The sequence below is a fragment of the Anomaloglossus baeobatrachus genome, chromosome 3 (genome assembly GCF_048569485.1).
Source record: "Anomaloglossus baeobatrachus isolate aAnoBae1 chromosome 3, aAnoBae1.hap1, whole genome shotgun sequence".
NCBI classification, from domain to species: domain Eukaryota; kingdom Metazoa; phylum Chordata; class Amphibia; order Anura; family Aromobatidae; genus Anomaloglossus; species Anomaloglossus baeobatrachus.
The window spans coordinates 561,870,567-561,889,871 of NC_134355.1; the positions used below are offsets into that span (position 1 = coordinate 561,870,567).

A 19,305-nucleotide genomic window follows, 5' to 3' on the forward strand; every position below is an offset into this window, starting at 1 on the left:
ACATCACGGTTTTTTTTTGTCCTGATGAAGGAGTCGTTTGGACTCTGAAACGCATTGAATAATAAAAATCACGAAGATTAACCCTTGGATTCATCTCCTGCTTATATCCACGGCAGTGCGATTAACCCTTTCTTTCCTCCGGTTACTATTTGATAGCATTGTCTCTGGGAGATAAGTTGCCACCAGACATGTCTGGTGATGGCTTTGTTACAGAGAACACAGGCGCTATTAGCCGAACAAGCGCTCCTGTGTATGGGAGAGCTAGCCTCTATCGTTATTCTGCCAGCACTACAAGTTCTGAAGCTTTCATTCCCTCACTGGCATCTCTCATTCGCCATGGCTTACCTGAACTAAGCTAAAAGCTTCCCTCTCTCTTCTATCTGTATGAAATTTCACATAGTGGAGAGTAGGGGAAGAGAGATATCGCACTACCCTCTTGTCCTGAAATTCAGGGGTGGATGGTCAATGTTACATACCAATCTGGCAGTCATCATTTATTATTCGGTTCTTGCAATTGTCTGATGCTAAAATTATCATGAGCTCTGAACATTTTCAGGAATAACTCACAGGACTTTACACACATCATTATTTTTATTTTGACAGCAGAAATTCTTGATTAATGACAAAAAAGTACCTAATTTTATTACCAGCCGCAAACATTTCTGGAGGTATACTGTTTACATTATATGACAAAATTGGAGAAATATCCTGGTCTTAAAAATATTCAACTAAATTCCCTCCAGATAATAAAGATTTAAGGGATCATCCAACTGCTTACTCAGTCAGCATTTTTCCCAATGTTTGGATTCAGTGTTGTACAATGGGGACAATAAGTATTTCATACACTGCCAATTGCAGTTTCCCACCTACAAAGAATGGAGAGATCTGTAATTTTTATCACAGGCACACATCACATGTGACAGACAGAATAAAAAAAATCCAGAAAATCACATTCTATGATTTTTCAATAATTAATTTGTACTTTATTGCATTAATTTAGTATTTGATCAACTACCAACCAGCAAGAATTCTGGCCTCATAGAGTTGGTATTTTTACTATAAGAAGCTCCTACTCTGCTCTCATTACCTGTATTAATTGCATCTGTATGAACTCGTTACCTGTATAAAAAACTCCTGTCCACACACTCAATCACACTCCAACCTCTCCACCATGGAGGACATCAGGGACACAATTGTACACCTGCACAAGGCTTGGATGGGCTACAGTATAATAGACAAGTGGCTTGTTGAGAAGGCAACAACTAGTGGCGCAATTATTAGAAAATGGAAGAAACACAAGACTGTCAATCGTACTCCGTCTCGGGCTCCATGCATTATTGTGAGAGAGGTCATGGATCAGCCCAGAACAACACGGGAGGACCTGGTCAATGACCTGAATTGAGCTGGGACCACTGTCTCAAAGATTACCGTTAGTAACAAACTACGTCACCATGGATTAAAGTCCTGCAGGGCACGCAAGGTCCCCCTGCTCACACCAGCAGATATCCAGGTCTGTTTGAAGTTCGCCAATGACCATCTGGATGATCCAGAAGAGGCATGTAACAAGGTCATGTGGTCAGATGAGACCAAAATAGAACTTTTTGTTATCAAATCGCCGTATTTGGAGGAAGAAGAAGGATGAGTATAACCCCAAGAACACTGTCTCAACTGTGAAGCATGGTGTGGAACCTTATATTTTGGTGGTGCTTTTCTGCAAAGGGGACAGGACAACCGTATTAAAGGGAGGATGGAAGATTTTGTCCAATAACCTCCATCACTCGGTAAGAACATTGAAGATGGGTGGTTTCTGGGTCTTCCAACATGACAATGTTCTAAAACACACAGCCACGGCAACTAAGGAGTGCCTCCAGAAGAAGCATTACAAGGTCCTGGAGTAGCCTAAACCTGAACCCAATAGAAAATCTTTGGAGGGAGCCGAAACTCAATGTTGCTCAGAGATAGTGCCAAAACCTGAAAGATCTGGAGAACATCAGTATGGAGGAGTGGACCAAAATCCCTGCTGCAGTGTGTGCCAACTTGGTACAGAAACCTCTGACCTCTGTAATTGCAAACAAAGGTTTCTGTACCAAAAATTAAGTTTTGTTTGTCCATTGTATCAAATGCTTATTTCATGTATTAAAATGCAAATTAATCATTTAAAAATCAAACAATGTGATATTTTTTTTGGGGGGGGGGGATTGTATCTGTCACAATTGAAGTGTACCTATGATAAAAATTATAGACCTCTTCATTCTTTGTAGGTTGGAAAACTTGAAAAATTGGCAGTGTATCAAATACTTATTTACATGCAGATCCAAGCATGCAGCATAGGGGCACAACATGGAAAAAGGTAAGAATTTTTTTATGAATCCATACTGGTTAGCAGACTTATTTTCTATAAACTGAACATATATTTAATCTTAAAATGCTTTACTACCGAACCAAACCTAAGCATTGCTTCCAGTGTCATATATTCTTCACAACAACAAAATGACAAAAATAAATCTATATAATTAAAGGCAATCTGTCATGTCCCTAAATGCTACTAACCTACATATATAAGGATAATAGCTAAGCTGACCTTACTAAAAGTGCCGGTACTGGGAGAAAATAAACTTTATTTCTCCTTGGAGCTGCTGGCATTCAGCTATTGAAGCGTTACAGATAGTAATCTTTGAGCGGCAGCTGTAAACACGCCCCGGCATTTAGATTGACAGCTTGCGGTGCAGGGCATCTGTGTAGCGCGATTGGTCAATCAAGTGTCGGGCGTGCTTATAGCTGTCTCTCAATATGCTGTGAGTGGTAACTGACCCACTCTGTGCACAACGTTATGACTGAGCCAGTGGCTTCCAGGAGGAATAAAGTTAATTTTCTCCCAGTTGTCACACTTTCAGTGTTCAATAGTAACACTATTTACCCCATATTTGCAGTTTATTAGAGTTTGGGGACATGACAGCTTCCCTTCCTTAAGGTAAAACAAATACAAAATCCATAAGGCTCATATCTTCTGATTTGCTTCTTTTTGAATTTTGGAAAGGTTGAAGTAATAAACACTATGTAGTTATATATAAATCTTTACTATACTAAATTTATAAACGTTAAAATCGATAAAAAATGTACTATATTAATGAAGACTTAAAACTTCAATCCACATAAATGGAATTCACCTGGAAATATTCACCAGATTGTAGGATAAATTTTGGAAACTGATCATTAAAAACAAGCTTGTAAGCAAGAAAAAGTGGTTGAATACAGTTCTGTGTGAGAATCCTGAATTCTATAGATAAAAAAGCATTACAAAAATAATTTGGGTAACAACCAATCAAGCTTCCATCTCTGATTGTCCTTGGAATACACTTGTCCAACTGGAGGTATCCATAAAGATGGCGGATGTACCGTGGTACATCCAACGGCTTGGCAAAGCACCTTCTCGAGTCCACGTGTCTGAGCTGCTGTCATATGACTCCATCACCACACTGTATTCTCGAGCCATGCCATGCCAATGACCGCCTGTCACATACATCCTAGAGCCAACAGTGGTCATGCCTCCATTCTCATGAAGCGTGTGTAGTAGCTGCACCTGAGAGGAAGACAGAACATAATGACAATCATTTAGTTCTACTATGGTAACTTTTTCCACATTGCCATGTCAGGAATTGACCTTCCTTACTAATCATTAGAAAGCTCAATATCACCAGCCTCATACATTTGACTTTTATAGTCTAGACCTGCCATGGGTCTCCTGACCTAACTTAATAGCCTCATAGTCCTTCACAATTGTTCTTATTTCTGCATATATTTAACCTAAAACTACATCAGATTGTCACACACATCCTAAAAGTAAATAAAGAGAACCAAATTAAAAAATATTAGACTGTACTTTTTTTATTAAGGACAAAGTATGTGAACCTTTGCTTTTAGTATCTTGTGTGACCCCCTTGTCCAGCAGTAACTGCATCCAAACGTTTCTGGTAACGGTTTAGTTCTGCATATTGGTTTTTGAGGAATTTTAGCCCATTCCTCCCTAAAAACAGCTTCAATACTGGACGATTTTCTCCTACCAACTGCTTGCTTCAGGGCCTTCTACAACATTCATGTAGCATCAATGTCAGGACTTTGAGGCGACTCATCAAACCTTTTACGCCAGAAAAATATAATAAAGGCTTTGAAAAATAGGAACAGTTTTGTGCAATGGGGAGTTGTGCAACAGTTTTGAGGCTTTTGGCGTTTTTTTGACAGTTTAACTTATTTGAGCCTTACCGAGCAGAGCTGGGGTGGCATAAAGCATTACCACACCCGACCATTAAATTAATTAACAAAAGTTACTTTGTACTCCAAAAAATGCTACTCTAGATCATGATTAAAATAGCGTTTCTGGTGCAGCAGATGGAGCAAATGCTTCTTAGGAGAGGCGCTGTATTCATTACATGACATGCTCCTCATAATGAGTTAGGCACTTTATATATCAGCGAGATTAGCATAGCACAATTGTGTATTAAGTCGGTTTTGGTGAAATGGACACTAACTTGCTCCTTCTTTAACCTTTCTTTTGTTAGAACAACTTGAGTACTTTGGATCGTTATCTTACTGCATGATACACTAAAGCGGGCTTTACACGCTACGATATATCTAACGAGATGTCGGCAGGGTCACGTCGTAAGTGACGCACATCTGGCATTGTTAGTGATATCGTAGCATGTGACAGCTATGAACGAGCAGAAATACTCACCTTCTCATTCATCGTTGACACGTCGCTCATTTTCTAAAAATCGAACGTATGGTTGTTCATTGTTCCCGAGGCAGCACACATAGCTTCGTGTGGCACCCCGAGAACGACGAACACAGGTTACCTGCGTCTCGTCGGCAATGCTGAAGGAAGGAGATGGGCGGGATGTTTATGTCCCGCTCATCTCCGCCCCTCCGCTTCTATTGGCCGGCTGCTGTGTGACGTCGCGGTGACGCCGAACGTCCCTCCCCTTTCAGGAAGTGGATGTTCGCCACCCAAAGCGAGGTTGTTTGGAAGGCAAGTACGTGTGACGGGGGTTACAACATTGTGCGACACGGGCAAGAAATTGCCCGTGCCGCACAAACGATGGGGGCGGGTGCGATCGCAAATGCGATTGCACGAGAAAACGACACATGTAAAGGAGCCTTTACTCTTAAGATTCAGCTTATGTAGAAAAAAAACCTGTTGAAAAAGAAGCGCAATACGGTCTTACCCTGACAAACAGGGGATGACAGAAAGGATAATCCTACTCACCAAGGAGGGTTGTGAAAGGCACAACTCCTGTAACAGCATAAATCCAGATCAATGGCAGCAGTACCCCAGGTGGCTGATAACAGAGAGAGATTGTGGAACGGGGCTTTGTAAACCGCGCCAAAGATCACTGATGAAAGCTTGGATTAATGTAAAGTTTGTATTCTTGCACAGGTCTACGCGTTTCAGGAGGCTCTGCTCCCTTCCTCAGGACCAACAGGCATAAGCTACATCAAATCTATAGCTACATCTATAGCTACATCTATATCTATGCCTGTTGGTCCTGAGGAAGGGAGCAGGATCGCTATGTGTGACACCGCAGGAGCGACGATCATCTCCTTACCTCCGTCCACCGGCAATGAGGAAGGAAGGGGGTGGGCAGCATGTTCCGGCCGCTCATCTCCGCCCCTCCTCTGCTATTGGATGGCCGTTTTGTGACGTCGCTGTGACGCCGAACGCACCTCCCCCTTGAAGGAGGGATTGTTCGGCGGTCACAGTGACGTCGCAGAACTGGTATGTGCGTGTAAGGCTGCTGTAGCGATAATGTTCACTACAGCAGCGATCACCACATATCGTACCAACGACGGGGGTGAGTGCTAACGCTCGCGACATCGCTAGCAAACGCTAGCGGTATCGCAGCATGTAAAGCACCCTTAATAGTAGGTTGATAGGTTAGGTTGGGAACTCTAAAGCCCCCGTCACACATAGCGAGATCACTGAAACGTCACAGGTTTTGTGACTTATCAGCGACCTCGCCAGCGATATCGCTGTGTGTGACAAGCAGCAGCGAGCGGGCCACTGCTGCGAGGTCGCTGATCGTGACAAAACGATCAGGACCATTTTTTGCTCGTTGGTCTCCCGGTGTGCAGCACGCATCGGCGTGTTTGACAGTGGGAGAACAATGAGCGCGCGGTTCGAAGTGTGCAGGGAGCCGTCGTCAAAACAGCTCTCACATTCATACCTGATTGTCATCACATTTATTGAAAACAGCAGACTCTAATTTGACCTTCAAATGATTTGCTAATCATGAATGTTGACATGTTTTTACTACTCACAGATATATTAGATCATTTTTCTCAATAAAAAAGTGACAGTCTAATATTACTAACTAATTTGTTTGATTTGATTCTCTTTAATTAATCCTTAGGTCTTGTATGACAATCTGATATAGTTTTAGGTCAAATTTATGCAGAAATATGGAAAACTCTTAAGGGGTCACAAACTTACAAGCATCATTGTTGATGAGGATTTTGAGGTTGGGTCTGGAGACCCGCAGCTGGTTTGGATATTGCGGTCCATACTATGACTGTGAATGTCAGACGTGTGAAATTGGCCAAACTCTCAATGTGCATTAAAGAAAAGTGAGTTATCCCCAAGTTTTCAAACTTTCCTGCACTGAGACTCACTTATCCCACCAAAAAACTTTCAGCAGTGCTCTGCACCTGAACAGTCCCTGTGGCGGCTAGTGCACACATTGACTGATTGCTTGGGATTCCTTACCAGTCCAGAGATGAGCGCTCATCAGCAGAGAAGCAAACAGTTTCCTACCACTTGTCCTTTACAATAGGTGTTGGTAATCCCTACCACTAACAGCAGCTCCCAGCACATAGAGTATTTGCACCAGTATTACTAGCGCTCACAATGACTGACTGATGATGAGCGCTCACAGCTAGACTGGTGTAAGGATTCACTTCCAGTCTAGCTGTGAGCGCTCATCATCAGCTTAGCAGTCACTCTGCACACTGTAACTGTACTAAAACTGTATGCTCTGATGGCTGATGACAGTTTCTGAAAAGAATAATCAGCTCTCGGTACAAAGAATATTAAAAATTAGGGAATAAATCATTTTCGCTTGATGCTATGCATCATGAAATGGATTCGTCGGTCGAGCAGATGAATATGAAGTCGAATCATGTGCATAATATAGGGTTGTGCCATGAAAAGAGATTATTTTTTCAGTTTTGCTATACAGTATGCTTTGTTAATTCATTTTCTATCAAATCATATATTTTATTACAAGAGGAGAATGAGATGGAGGCCGATGTGGTCGCATAGTTTATTATTATTCTTCTGCGAGTGTCTAATTACTGTATAATGTATTTTTATTTTTTCACTTTTGATTTTATTTTTTGTGCATTACATTGCACCAAACTTCCATATATCTAACTTGCAGGATTGCATTGTAATTAACTTTGTGGGTATATACAGTAGATGTGCCTACACATACCTATTGGCTAATATTTTGCCATCTGGTGGCTACTTTTGGTATTGTAATCTTATTTTCATTAGTGTCGCTCAGCAGCCTCCCCTTGTTTTCATAGTTCCTTGTTCTTACTAATAACTTTTAAATTTTATTTTTATTGTGTAGCTGTGTATCTTGATAAAATATTTATTCTGTGTATATGCATTGTCTGATGTTTGATTAAATTGGAGATACACATATGATGAATCATATATTTTATTACAAATTATACAAATATTATTGATTGATCCTCTTTTAGTTTGTTGAAATGACAGTGACCATTTAAAGTGCATCTGTCAACAGATTCACAATTAAATACATTATTAAAATATTGAAAATTATCCCCTATACCTAGGTCAGGGGGGTAACTTGCTGATTTAAGGGCTTCTGACTGAGATGACCAGTGATCGTGAAGATGCCCGTGCGCTGCTGTGAACAATAAATAAAAATAAAAAAATGACTTGGGGTCCCCCCTATTTTTGATAACTAGTGCAGGTAAAACAGACAGCTGCTGGCTGCAGCCCTCTGCTGTCTGCTTTACCTTGACTGGCTATCAAAAATAGAGGGGATCCCACTATGTTTTTTTTATTTATTTAAATATTTTTTAAAAAACAGTGTGAGATCCCCCCTATTTTAGATAACCAGCCAAGGTAAAGCAGACAGCTGGGGGCTGGTATTATCAGACTGGGAAGGCCCACTGTTATTTGGCCCTTCCCAGTCTAAAAATAGCAGCCCGCAGCCACTCTAGAAGTGGCGCGTTCATTAGATATTCCAATTTTGGTGCTTTGTCCGGCTCTTTCCAATTGCCATAGGGCTGTGGCAATTGGGGTAATACTTTTGGGGTTGATGTCAGCTGTGAATTTACAGCTGACATCAAGCCCAGGGGTTAGTAATGAAGAGGCATCTATAAGACACCTCCATTACTAATCCTGTAAGTATACACTTAAAAAACAAACACAGAGAGAAAGTTATAGTTTATTTGAAAAAAGACTCCCCCACACTCCCTCATTCATCAATTTATTATTTTTAAAAAATCCTCAAAATTCTAACACAATCCAATTGTGGAATAATGAATCCCCCACACTCCCTTATTCACCAATTTAATAATTAAAAAGAAATCCTCGAAGTTCCAACATAATCCAATAATGTAATTTGTGAGAAATTCCATGCCTGCCACTGACCAGGAGTAACCAGAACGAAGCTCCATCGATTTAATGGGCGTTGTGGCACATTATATAATTGGAGTAGTGTTCTTTTTACGCAATAAATTGTTGAATGAGGGGGTGTGGGGGAGTCTTTATTCTCCAACTGAATTAAGTTGTAACTTTGAGAATTTTTTTAAATTAATTAATTGGTGAAAGAGGAGATGTGGGGGAGTCTTTATACAAATAAACTATTTTTCCATGTTTGTGTTTTTTAACTGTATAGTTACCGGGTTAGTAATGAGGGTCTCTGCTAGATGCCTCTTCATTACTAACCCCTTGTCTTGATATCAGCTGTCAATTTACAGCTGACATCAACTTCAAAAGTATTACCTCAATTGCTACTGCACCAGGGCAATTGGAAAGAGTCAGACAAAGCGCCAGAGTTGGCGCATCTAATGGATGTGCCACTTCTAGGGTGGCTGCAGGCAGCTATTTGTAGGCTGGGAATGGCCAAATAAACATGTGCCTTACCAGCCTGATAAATATCAGCCTCCAGCTCTCTGTTTTACCATGGCTGGTGATCAAAAATAGAAGGGACCCCATGCCGTTTTTTTAAATTATTTAAATAAATAATTTTAAAAAACGCGTGGGATCCCCTCTATTTTCTGATAACCAGCCAAGGTAAAGCAGGCAACTGAAATTTGCAGCCCACAGCTGTCTGCTGTACCTGAGTTGGTTATTAAAAATAGGGGGGACCCCACGTAATTTTTATTTATTTATTCCCTACCCACATTTCTTTGTAGGGCAATTGTTCTGCTCTTACCATTTGGATTCCTTTTGTAGCCCTCTAGGCCTTATTATGACTATTTTACAATTATTTTACAGCACAGAAGTTTGGGTCACCATTGACTTAAGGCCGCTTTACACACTGCGAGATCGGTACCGATATCGCCAGCGTGCGTACCCGCCCCCATCGGTTGTGCGACACGGGCAAATCTCTGCCCGTGTCGCACAACATCGTCCGGACCCGTCACACGGACTTACCTTCCCTGCGACGTCGCTGTGACCAGCGGACCACCTCCTTTTAAGGGGGCGGTTCGTTCAGCGTCACAGCGACGTCACAGCAGCGTCACTGAACCGCCGCCCAATAGAAGTGGAGGGGCGGAGATGAGCGGGACGAACATCCCGCCCACCTCCTTCCTTCCGCATTGTGGCCGTGAGGCAGGTAAGGAAAGCTTCCTCGTTCCTGCGGTGTCACACGGAGCGATGTGTGCTGCCGCAGGAACGAGGAACAACTTCGTTACTGCTGCAGTAATGATATTTGAGAATGGACCCCCATGTCACCGATGAGCGATTTTGCTTGTTTTTGCGACGATGCAAAGTCGCTCATAGGTGTCACACGCAACGGCATCACTACAGTGGCCGGATGTGCGTCACAAAATCCATGACCCCCAACGAGATCGCTGTAGCGATCCCGTAGCGTGTAAAGCCCGCTTTATATGAGATTCAGAGTCCAAGGTCAGGTGTGGATCAAGTCTGGGTCCTGAACCGAACTTTTAACTAAAGTCTGGCCAAACCAAGCGAATCTGAACTTCCACAGGTCCACTCATCCTTATTGATGAGGCTAATGTACTAAGTGTAAAAACTGATGTAAAAATGGTGGTATATGAAATAAAAATAAGCATTTTATATATGAGCTGGACTAATAAGATGCTTGATTTAATATCAGGCAGGGAAACATTCATATGAGTTTATACAGCCATTTTGATATTAATTTTTACAGTAAGTACACTAGCTTCACCAAGTCTGAGAGATCTTTTTAATAAGGTATACAGTCTGTATTATGGTACTTGGTAAAGTTGCTTCTATAAAATCAAAAGAATTCTTCATATGACCATACTCACCTTTTTCCACAGATTAACTTCTGGAAGATACATATAAACTTTTTTAGTGTTATCAGCAATTAGATACACCGCTCCATCCAGGGCACAACAGCAAGGTGAGGACAGGTACTTTGGGATGAATGGAGATGCAATGACACACCAGCCATCTGTAGGCCACAAAAAGCATAATATTAACAATGTGGCTATTCTTATTGTTTTTATATAAGAAAATATAAAATATAGCACATTTTGTGTATTATTAGCCTAAATTCAGTGGGGTACATAAAAGTGATCAAAATGGGCCCTCCTAAGGGTATTTGGTTTTGCCAACAAAGACAGATGAGCCTGTTGTTTTTTCCTACTGTCACCCTCTTACCCTAACGTTTCGACCAACTCCCTATCCTCTTCTTTGCCAGACATTTTTTGGAAAAGGTAATATCTGTGAAGGTTTCTTGCCAACCAGGCATGACCAGCCCCATTTGGAAGGGTCCATAGCAGCTATATATTTGCTGGTCATTTCTGTCACATGTTACACCATCTAAAGAATAACTAGAAAAGGCAGCTTGCCAGGCCTGGTACCTGTAGATGGATTGTAGCATTGAAGTGTCAATGCATTGTACTTTATGGCACAGGATCCAACCACATAGAGCTTTCCACCACATCCAACTGCAGTAAAATTGCTGACATATTTCTGTGCAGGGCTAACTGATGACCATTTTCCACTATAGGGATCATAACACTCAACTTCTACTGCCTCTTGTAAGGTTCCTATTAAAAGAAGAAGACTTGGAAGTCATTGGTGGTTAATTAATTTTTAACTCTTGTGCTAAAATGGATATATCACATTTATTGCAATAACCAACCTCCAATGACATATATTTCCCCATTCAGAGAAGCGCTGGCATGATTGGTCCGTGGATGAATCATAGGTGATAAAGGTTTCCACATCCCTTCACTCAGTACAAAGCGCCATCCTTGACGTGTAGACCAAGAATCATCTCGAGAACCACGAGAGCCACCTGGGAGGTAAGGAATTCAAAAGAGACATAGTAAATTATATGGGGCCACTTAGACAGGCTGATAATCATGAACGATTGTTCCTAGGAATGCTGGTATCCCGGTTATCAACTTATTTAAATAGGCTGGCCAACACTGGACAAACAAGCAAAACGCTTGCTCTGAGGGTGATTGGATCATTCATGTTGTGTCCCATGAATGGGAACAACCTGTTGTATGTAATTTTTGCATTGCATATTTTTCCTCCTATCAGGAAATTCCTTTATTGTTACTAGGTAGATTATGTGAAGATGTAATTTACCCTCTCACTGTATATGCTGTACAGATTCCTATTTCAAGCTGGGTTCATTGTCTTATTTGAACTACTTCTGTGTACATTTCTATTGTTGTAGGTAATCACCCCCTAAAATGCAAGGTTATATCCTCTTGAGGCACTTCCATCCCTGGGAGTAGGGGGAGGTGGGCCTAGAGTCCAACTAGTGTAAACTCTGCTTACCTGGGAGATTCAGTCAGAGTGAGCTGAAACTTGAAGGGAGCAGGAGCTCCAGCCTGTGTGGCTGTGGACACGGACGGAGCTAGGCCTGTGTGGCGGCCCGTGGGATTGTGTGGAACTCTTTGGACTACTGTAAGGACGATTGCTTTGTAATCCGGTCCGAGGATTGTCGGGAAGGGCCCCCGAATCTGTTTTACGTGGACTTATCGTGTGCTGTTCCAGTGTTCTTGTGAATAAACCTGTTGGATCGTTCCTCGGCCTGTTGTCTCTCCTTGCTCTGCTGTACACCCCGTCACAAACTGGTGGCAGCGGTGGGATCAGAGCAGAAGGAATGGAGGACAATGGCTCAACATCAGGAACCAGCACTGCAGAGTACAAGACCTGGACTTTGGGGAGCCTGCAATCAAAGGCCCGTGAAGTAGGAGTTCGTTTCAAAGGACTCTCCAAGGAGCAGCTGATTGAGGCGCTAGAAGGAGTCTGCTCGCAAAATGACGTGGAGGAAGGATCCTCACAGCAAAGGGAGGAAAGACGGGAGCTGGAGGTAAATACCCAAAAAAGTCAATGGATTGTGTGGTACAAGGAAAAGATGGCACTGCTTGGAGATGAGGCCACCATAGAAGATAAGAGGGAGGCCATGCGTGGAGCTGAAGAGAAGGAGCGCAGGATGGAGGAGATGGCACTGCTGGATAAGGAGCTCGCTGTGGAAGCCGCGAGAGGTTCCAGACAGACTGTAACCCCAGCACCCATCATAAGGGAACTTCCCAGGGTGTCCCGCAAAGACTTTAAGCCGTTCAATGAGGCTGCAGGCGACATTGAGGGCTTCTTCCAGGACTTTGAGCATCAGTGTCGATTAATGGAAGTCCCGGACAGGGAGCGTGTCCGGCATCTGGTTGGGCTCCTAGAGGGGGGAGCTGCTGAAGCCTATAGAGCTATGGACCCTCGGTGGAACTGTGAGTATGCGGAGATTAAACAGACTATTCTAAAACATTATGCTGTGACCCCAGACACTTACAGGACTCAGTTCCGTGCTTTAGCCTGTGATGGGGAAGTGTCTTTTAAGATATATGCTCATAGACTCAAACAAATATGTAATCGCTGGCTGGAGGCAGAGGAGGCCTTATCTTGGGAGACCTTCCTGCAGGTCATCCTAAAAGAACAATTCTTTGCCCAGTGCCCCGCTGAGATCCGGGAATGGGTGCGTGAGAGAAAACCAGCGACAGTGGAGGAAGCTGCTGCTCTCGCTGATGAGGCTCTCACCATCAAGCCTCAGTGGAGGGTTCTGTTGGAGGATGGAGAGACGCCTAACAGTTCCACAACACCGGATGCCCCCAGTTATTCTGTCCCCATTGTTCCCCGTTCCTCTAAGCCACCACATGTTGATACCCGTGTGAATGTACCTCCAGTTGCTTCTACTGCACTTTCTGGAATACGCCGGGGAGAGGAAGTAACAGAGCACAGGTGTTATGTTTGTAGGCATCCCGGGCATTTGCAGGCCTCATGCCCAGCCAGGCCATGGAGGAATCATCCTCAAACCCCTACAGCACCTTCAGGTGGGAGCCGGCCTCCAAGTTCCCCTACCCCTTACCCAAGAGGACGGCTTGGATGTAGGGAGACCCAGCTCAGATGCTATCAATGTGGACAGCCAGGGCATCGGCAAGTCTCCTGCCCAGCTGTTCAAATGAGGACTGATCCTGCACCCAATCGGATTGTTAATTATTTACAGCCCAGTGCCATGGAGGAAGATGTGGCACCGTTATGTGAGGACTGGCCTAGTGACTCAGCCCCCCATGTTGCACCACCAGGAGTTTACGGGGTGCGACCCGCAGTTATGACGACTTCTGCTCATCGAGGTAAGCACTTGCAGGAGGTTGTGCTGGATGGACAGAGACTTGTTGGATTCTGTGACTCGGGTGCTTTCCTCACACTGGCTGATCCCCGAGTGGTTCGGCCTGAGGCAATCCATAGAGGACCTGGGATTGTTATTGAACTGGCTGGTGGACAATGGAGGACTATTCCCACAGCCACTGTGGATCTGAACTTTGGTTTTGGGGTCAGGCGATGCGTGGTTGGGGTGATGGGTGGTCTGCCTGCAGCTGTTCTCCTGGGCAATGATGTGGGAGAGCTACGATGCCAATTCGTGGCTGCATGAAGCCACATGTAAGTAACGCTCTGCCTGTGTGTACTTAACCAGTGACCTGTAGAGGTCCCTAGTACGTACACAAGTTGGGAGGGAAAGGGATTGTGAAGATGTAATTTACCCTCTCACTGTATATGCTGTACAGATTCCTATTTCAAGCTGGGTTCATTGTCTTATTTGAACTACTTCTGTGTACATTTCTATTGTTGTAGGTAATCACCCCCTAAAATGCAAGGTTATATCCTCTTGAGGCACTTCCATCCCTGGGAGTAGGGGGAGGTGGGCCTAGAGTCCAACTAGTGTAAACTCTGCTTACCTGGGAGATTCAGTCAGAGTGAGCTGAAACTTGAAGGGAGCAGGAGCTCCAGCCTGTGTGGCTGTGGACACGGACGGAGCTAGGCCTGTGTGGCGGCCCGTGGGATTGTGTGGAACTCTTTGGACTACTGTAAGGACGATTGCTTTGTAATCCGGTCCGAGGATTGTCGGGAAGGGCCCCCGAATCTGTTTTACGTGGACTTATCGTGTGCTGTTCCAGTGTTCTTGTGAATAAACCTGTTGGATCGTTCCTCGGCCTGTTGTCTCTCCTTGCTCTGCTGTACACCCCGTCACAGATTAGACTGTATGAAGTTTGTCCCTATGTACCTCCCTTAGTTGGCTTCTGTATAGAATGCTCCTCCCTTCTCCTTCAGTTAGTCTAGAGAAATCATTGCTGAAGAGACATGTCTGCAACCCTGTACAGATTATTCCTTTTCACCTGCATTTACTTTGTACTTAATACAAGATTCTAGAAGAAAACTACAGCGTTTCTCCTTGTCTTCCTACAAGTCATCGTTGTGCTGAGTTGAGCTATCTGTGGAAGCCGTAGAGTGAGTAAAATCATACAGTTATCTAAGGGACTGATAATTATAGCGGTTGGATTCATTGCTACAAGGAAGAGACAGAATAGTGAAAAGGATTAGCTGTGACCGGGATTAGTATACATATATCAGTAAAGAACCTGTTTCCAGGAGTGCTATACTGCATACAATCCAGAGAAAGGATTACCCCAAGGGGTTGATAACAAGCCACAGCATAAAACTTTATATCAGCTTCAGACAAAGTGCAATGTAAAGTATTAACCTGTTATCAGAACTGTGTGCAGCTATAACCAAGAATCTCCCATAAGCTAATTGTAAATTGCAGCCAGAGACTCAGTAAATACATCCTGCAAAACAGGCTGCAGAGATTGCAACATTGTATTGATCTCCATGACAACCAGTGCAGAGCAGCATTCACCCTTCCTGATGGAGTCAAAGAGAGCTCTCTCACTACCTGCTTTAAAGCAACAAGAGGAAGACAGGGACTCACACTTACATTACAGTGAAAGATCTAAGCGGTTGACCAAACCAACATGGAAGGTTAAAGAGAACCTAGAAACAGCCAGAAGTGAACTGTTTACCCAGACAGCATTACTGTGGCAAAGAGTGCAAAAACAAGTGACTGTTTTATCTGCGACCGGTGCTCATGAGCTACCATCAGAGGGAGCCCTGGAACAACTGTACTCAGCATACCAGTCCTACAAAGAGATTTGTAAAAAATATTCCTCTACCCTGCTGAGAGCAAATACGTCTGAGTCTGAAAAAGAACTACAGGACTTCCAACAGCTTAATGCTGAACGAGACCGCACCGTGCGCGACATTGTGAGCGAGACTAAAGCAAAAATTGCGCAAATGTCAGGAGAGGCATCTTACAAATCCAGGTCCATTAAGAGCTCAAGGCACTCACTCAAATCAGGCTCATCAAGGTACTCAACCCTCAGCGAGCAGCTCATAAAAGCGCGCGCTGAAGCAGAAACAACAAAAGTACACGCCATCTTCGCCCAGAGAGAAGCAGAGATGAAAACAGAATCTGCACGCAAGGAAGCAGAGATTAAAGCAGAATCTGCACGCAAGGAAGCAGAGATTAAAGCAGAATCTGCACGCAAGGAAGCAGAAGCTGCACGCAAGGAAGCAGAAATTGAAGCCCTTCAGAAGGAATGTGAACATGTGGCAGCCATGGCAAGGCTAAAAGTCTTTGAGCAAGCTCTGGGTGGGAGCCAAGAAGGCAGCGCCAGTTTGTTTGATCTCGACACAGAAGACTCACTTAAGCGTACAAGAGATTACGTGCTGAGCCAAGCCGACGAACCGCCAACTACCATCAACATTCCCGTCAGTGCTAACACTCCAGAGCCTCAAGACACTGATCCACCTACAGCTTCCAGCCTTCCAGGTCAGTCCAATGCACCTCAGACTTTTAAGCCTGAACCAGCTTCATATTCCAATGCACAGCCACACTCTGCGCATCAGCAACCTCCGTATGCCCATGTCTACATGCAACCTAACATGCCGGCAAGGCGCTACACTCCCAACAACTGTGTAGTTCCAGGCCCGCATACAACAGAGACTGTACACACCAAACCGGTGGTCACTGGTCTAAACGCCTACGCCACTCCGTACTTTCCCATGTTCCCGAACCACGAAGCTACGAACCACGCAACCAGCATCACGCAGTCAGCAAATGTGCCCCAACTATCGGAAAGATCAGACATGTCCGACTTTGCGAGGTACATGATCCGCCGAGAACTCACCAACACCGGTCTCACAAAGTATGACGACCAGCCTGAAAACTACAGAGGGTGGAAGTGTGCCTTCAAAACCGCAACGCGTGACCTCGGCATTACAGCTGCTGAAGAGCTGGACTTGCTAATCAGGTGGCTAGGGCCACGGTCTACTGAGAGAATCAAGAGACTCAGATCCGTCTACATCAGCGACCCAACAACTGGTCTCGCAACCGCATGGGACAGGCTAGAGAAAGGCTTCGGCAGTCCTGAAGCAATTGAAGATGCATTGCTGAAACAACTATACGATCTTCCCAAAATATCTAGCAAGGATGCTTCAAAGTACCAGGAACTCAGCGACCTGCTGTCCGAGCTCCAGCTGGCCAAAACAGACACACACCTACCTGGCCTCAGCTACCTGGACACCGCTCGTGGGGTGAAACCCATAGTCGCCAAGTTACCTTACAACGTGCAGGAAAGGTGGACTACGGTAGGAACAAATTATAAAAAAGAGCACCAAGTCTCCTTCCCTCCATTCTCCTACTTCTGTGAGTTCATCAATGGCATCGCGGAACGTAAGGCAGACCCCAGCTTCACCTGTGGAGAACCCACCGACTCCACTTCACCAGCTCCCAGGTATGAGAGCACTCATCAAAATGACAGGAAATGTAGGGGCCCAGTATCAGTCAAAAAGACCGACGTTCTACCACCTACACCAACGTCTGCAACAGACAAGGGCAATGAAGGCGGAAAGGCGGAAAATCCAAACCGCCAGTGTCCAATTCACAATCTGCCACACCCCCTGAAGAAGTGCATTGGCTTCAGGAAGAAACCCCTTCAAGAACGAAAGGAACTCTTGAAAGGGTTTGGGGTATGTTATAGGTGTTGTGCCTCTACAGAACACCTTGCCAAGGACTGTAAGGTTACAATTAAGTGCATGGAGTGCGACAGCACGGATCACGTACAAGCGCTCCACCCATCTCAGCCTGATCCTGCACCTACACCTTCTCCTACCACAAGTCATGGCGGGGAGAGTACAGGCCAAGCTGCAAACCACCTCACAGTATCCTCCTCGTGCACCGCAGTCTGCGGAGAAGATCTCTGGGACAAGTCTTGTGCAAAAATATGCCTAGTAAGGGTATATCCCAAAGGTCACCCAGAACGAGCTGTGAGCGTGTACAGCATCCTGGATGACCAGAGCAACAGGTCACTCGCCAGGTCTGAACTCTTCGACTTGTTCGACTTAAAAGGAATTGCCTACCCTTACACACTAGGTACTTGCAGCGGCATCTCAGAAGCTTGCGGAAGAAGAGCCAGTGGTCTCGTGGTAACATCTCTTGAAAATACCGTAGAGATACCTCTACCGACACTCGTCGAGTGCAACCAGATACCGGCTAACCGGGAAGAGATTCCAACACCAGAGGCAGCTCTTCACCACCCTCACCTGAGAACTATCGCAAGCAAGATCCCACCTCTTGATCATAGTGCAAAAATCCTGATTCTGATTGGAAGGGACATCCTCCGGCTACACAAAGTACGCCAACACATCAACGGGCCACACGATGCACCATTCGCTCAGCGCTACGACCTTGGCTGGGTGATCATAGGAAACGTCTGCGTAGGCAAAAGGAAGAGTCCCGACGCGATCTCCTCCTACAAGACGCACATCCTCCCAAACGGTCGCGGCACTCACTTTCAACCATGTCCGCATCACTACAGGGTGAAAGAGAGGCTGAGTGACACCAGGTGGCGACAGCAGCCTCCTGACTGCGCGGACACATATCATCTCTGGGATGACGACTTCGGGTCAACAGCGTTCGAGTCTACAAACGAAGACAACAAATTGGCTCCGATGAGAGAAAACAAAGAATTCATAAAGATTATGGATAAAGAGTTCTCTCAAAATGACTCTAACAGTTGGGTAGCCCCATTACCCTTTCGGTCTCCAAGGCTAAGGTTGCCAAACAACTCCCAGCAAGCAACCGCAAGGTCCTCCTCTCTAAAACGCACTTTGGAAAGACAACCAGAGATGGAGAAATGCTTTGTCGAGATTACGCAAAACATCCTCGACAGAGATCATGCTGAACAGTGGCACCACATTCCCACCGAACAAAATCCAGCTGACCGAGGAACGAGACTCATTGCTGCATCCAAACTCGGCGACAACATGTGGCCGACACCTCCAAGTATCTTATACGAGGAGATCTGCGATAACTACGCCGGCAACATGTACGAGCTGGTGGAACCAGAATCTGACAAGGAAATGAGACCGGTCGTCTCCGCTCGCTACACTTCAGTACCATCAAAACAGAAGTTGAGACCTCATCGCTTCAAGCGCTTCACAAGTTGGTCATCTGCAGTATGAGCCGTAGCTCATCTTATTCACGTCGCTCACTGTTTCACCAACTACAAGTCTTCAACGTGCCACGGCTGGCACATGTGTGTGATTCGTCCAGTCACCGAACTCGTGCTACTTTTACCAAAGGAGGACGTTACATGAACTAACTTTGTCGTTGGACACTGCCACGGCGGGGAGCGTACCTTTCCTTACCCCTG

General features: G+C 44.7%; 1 protein-coding gene across 1 annotated transcript in view; it reads right to left on the reverse strand.

Annotated features, from left to right (window-relative positions):
• Nucleotides 1-572: 572 nt before the first annotated feature.
• KLHL30 (kelch like family member 30) overlaps nt 573-19,305 on the reverse strand; it is a 94,653-nt gene continuing 75,920 nt past the window's right edge. Inside the window, exons 5-8 of the mRNA XM_075340883.1 lie at nt 11,391-11,546; nt 11,107-11,295; nt 10,549-10,694; nt 573-3,580 (exon numbers count right to left, since the gene is read on the reverse strand). Of these exons, the coding sequence (XP_075196998.1) occupies nt 3,323-3,580; nt 10,549-10,694; nt 11,107-11,295; nt 11,391-11,546 (749 nt within the window). The 3' untranslated portion in view covers nt 573-3,322. The remainder of the gene's footprint in view (nt 3,581-10,548; nt 10,695-11,106; nt 11,296-11,390; nt 11,547-19,305) is intronic.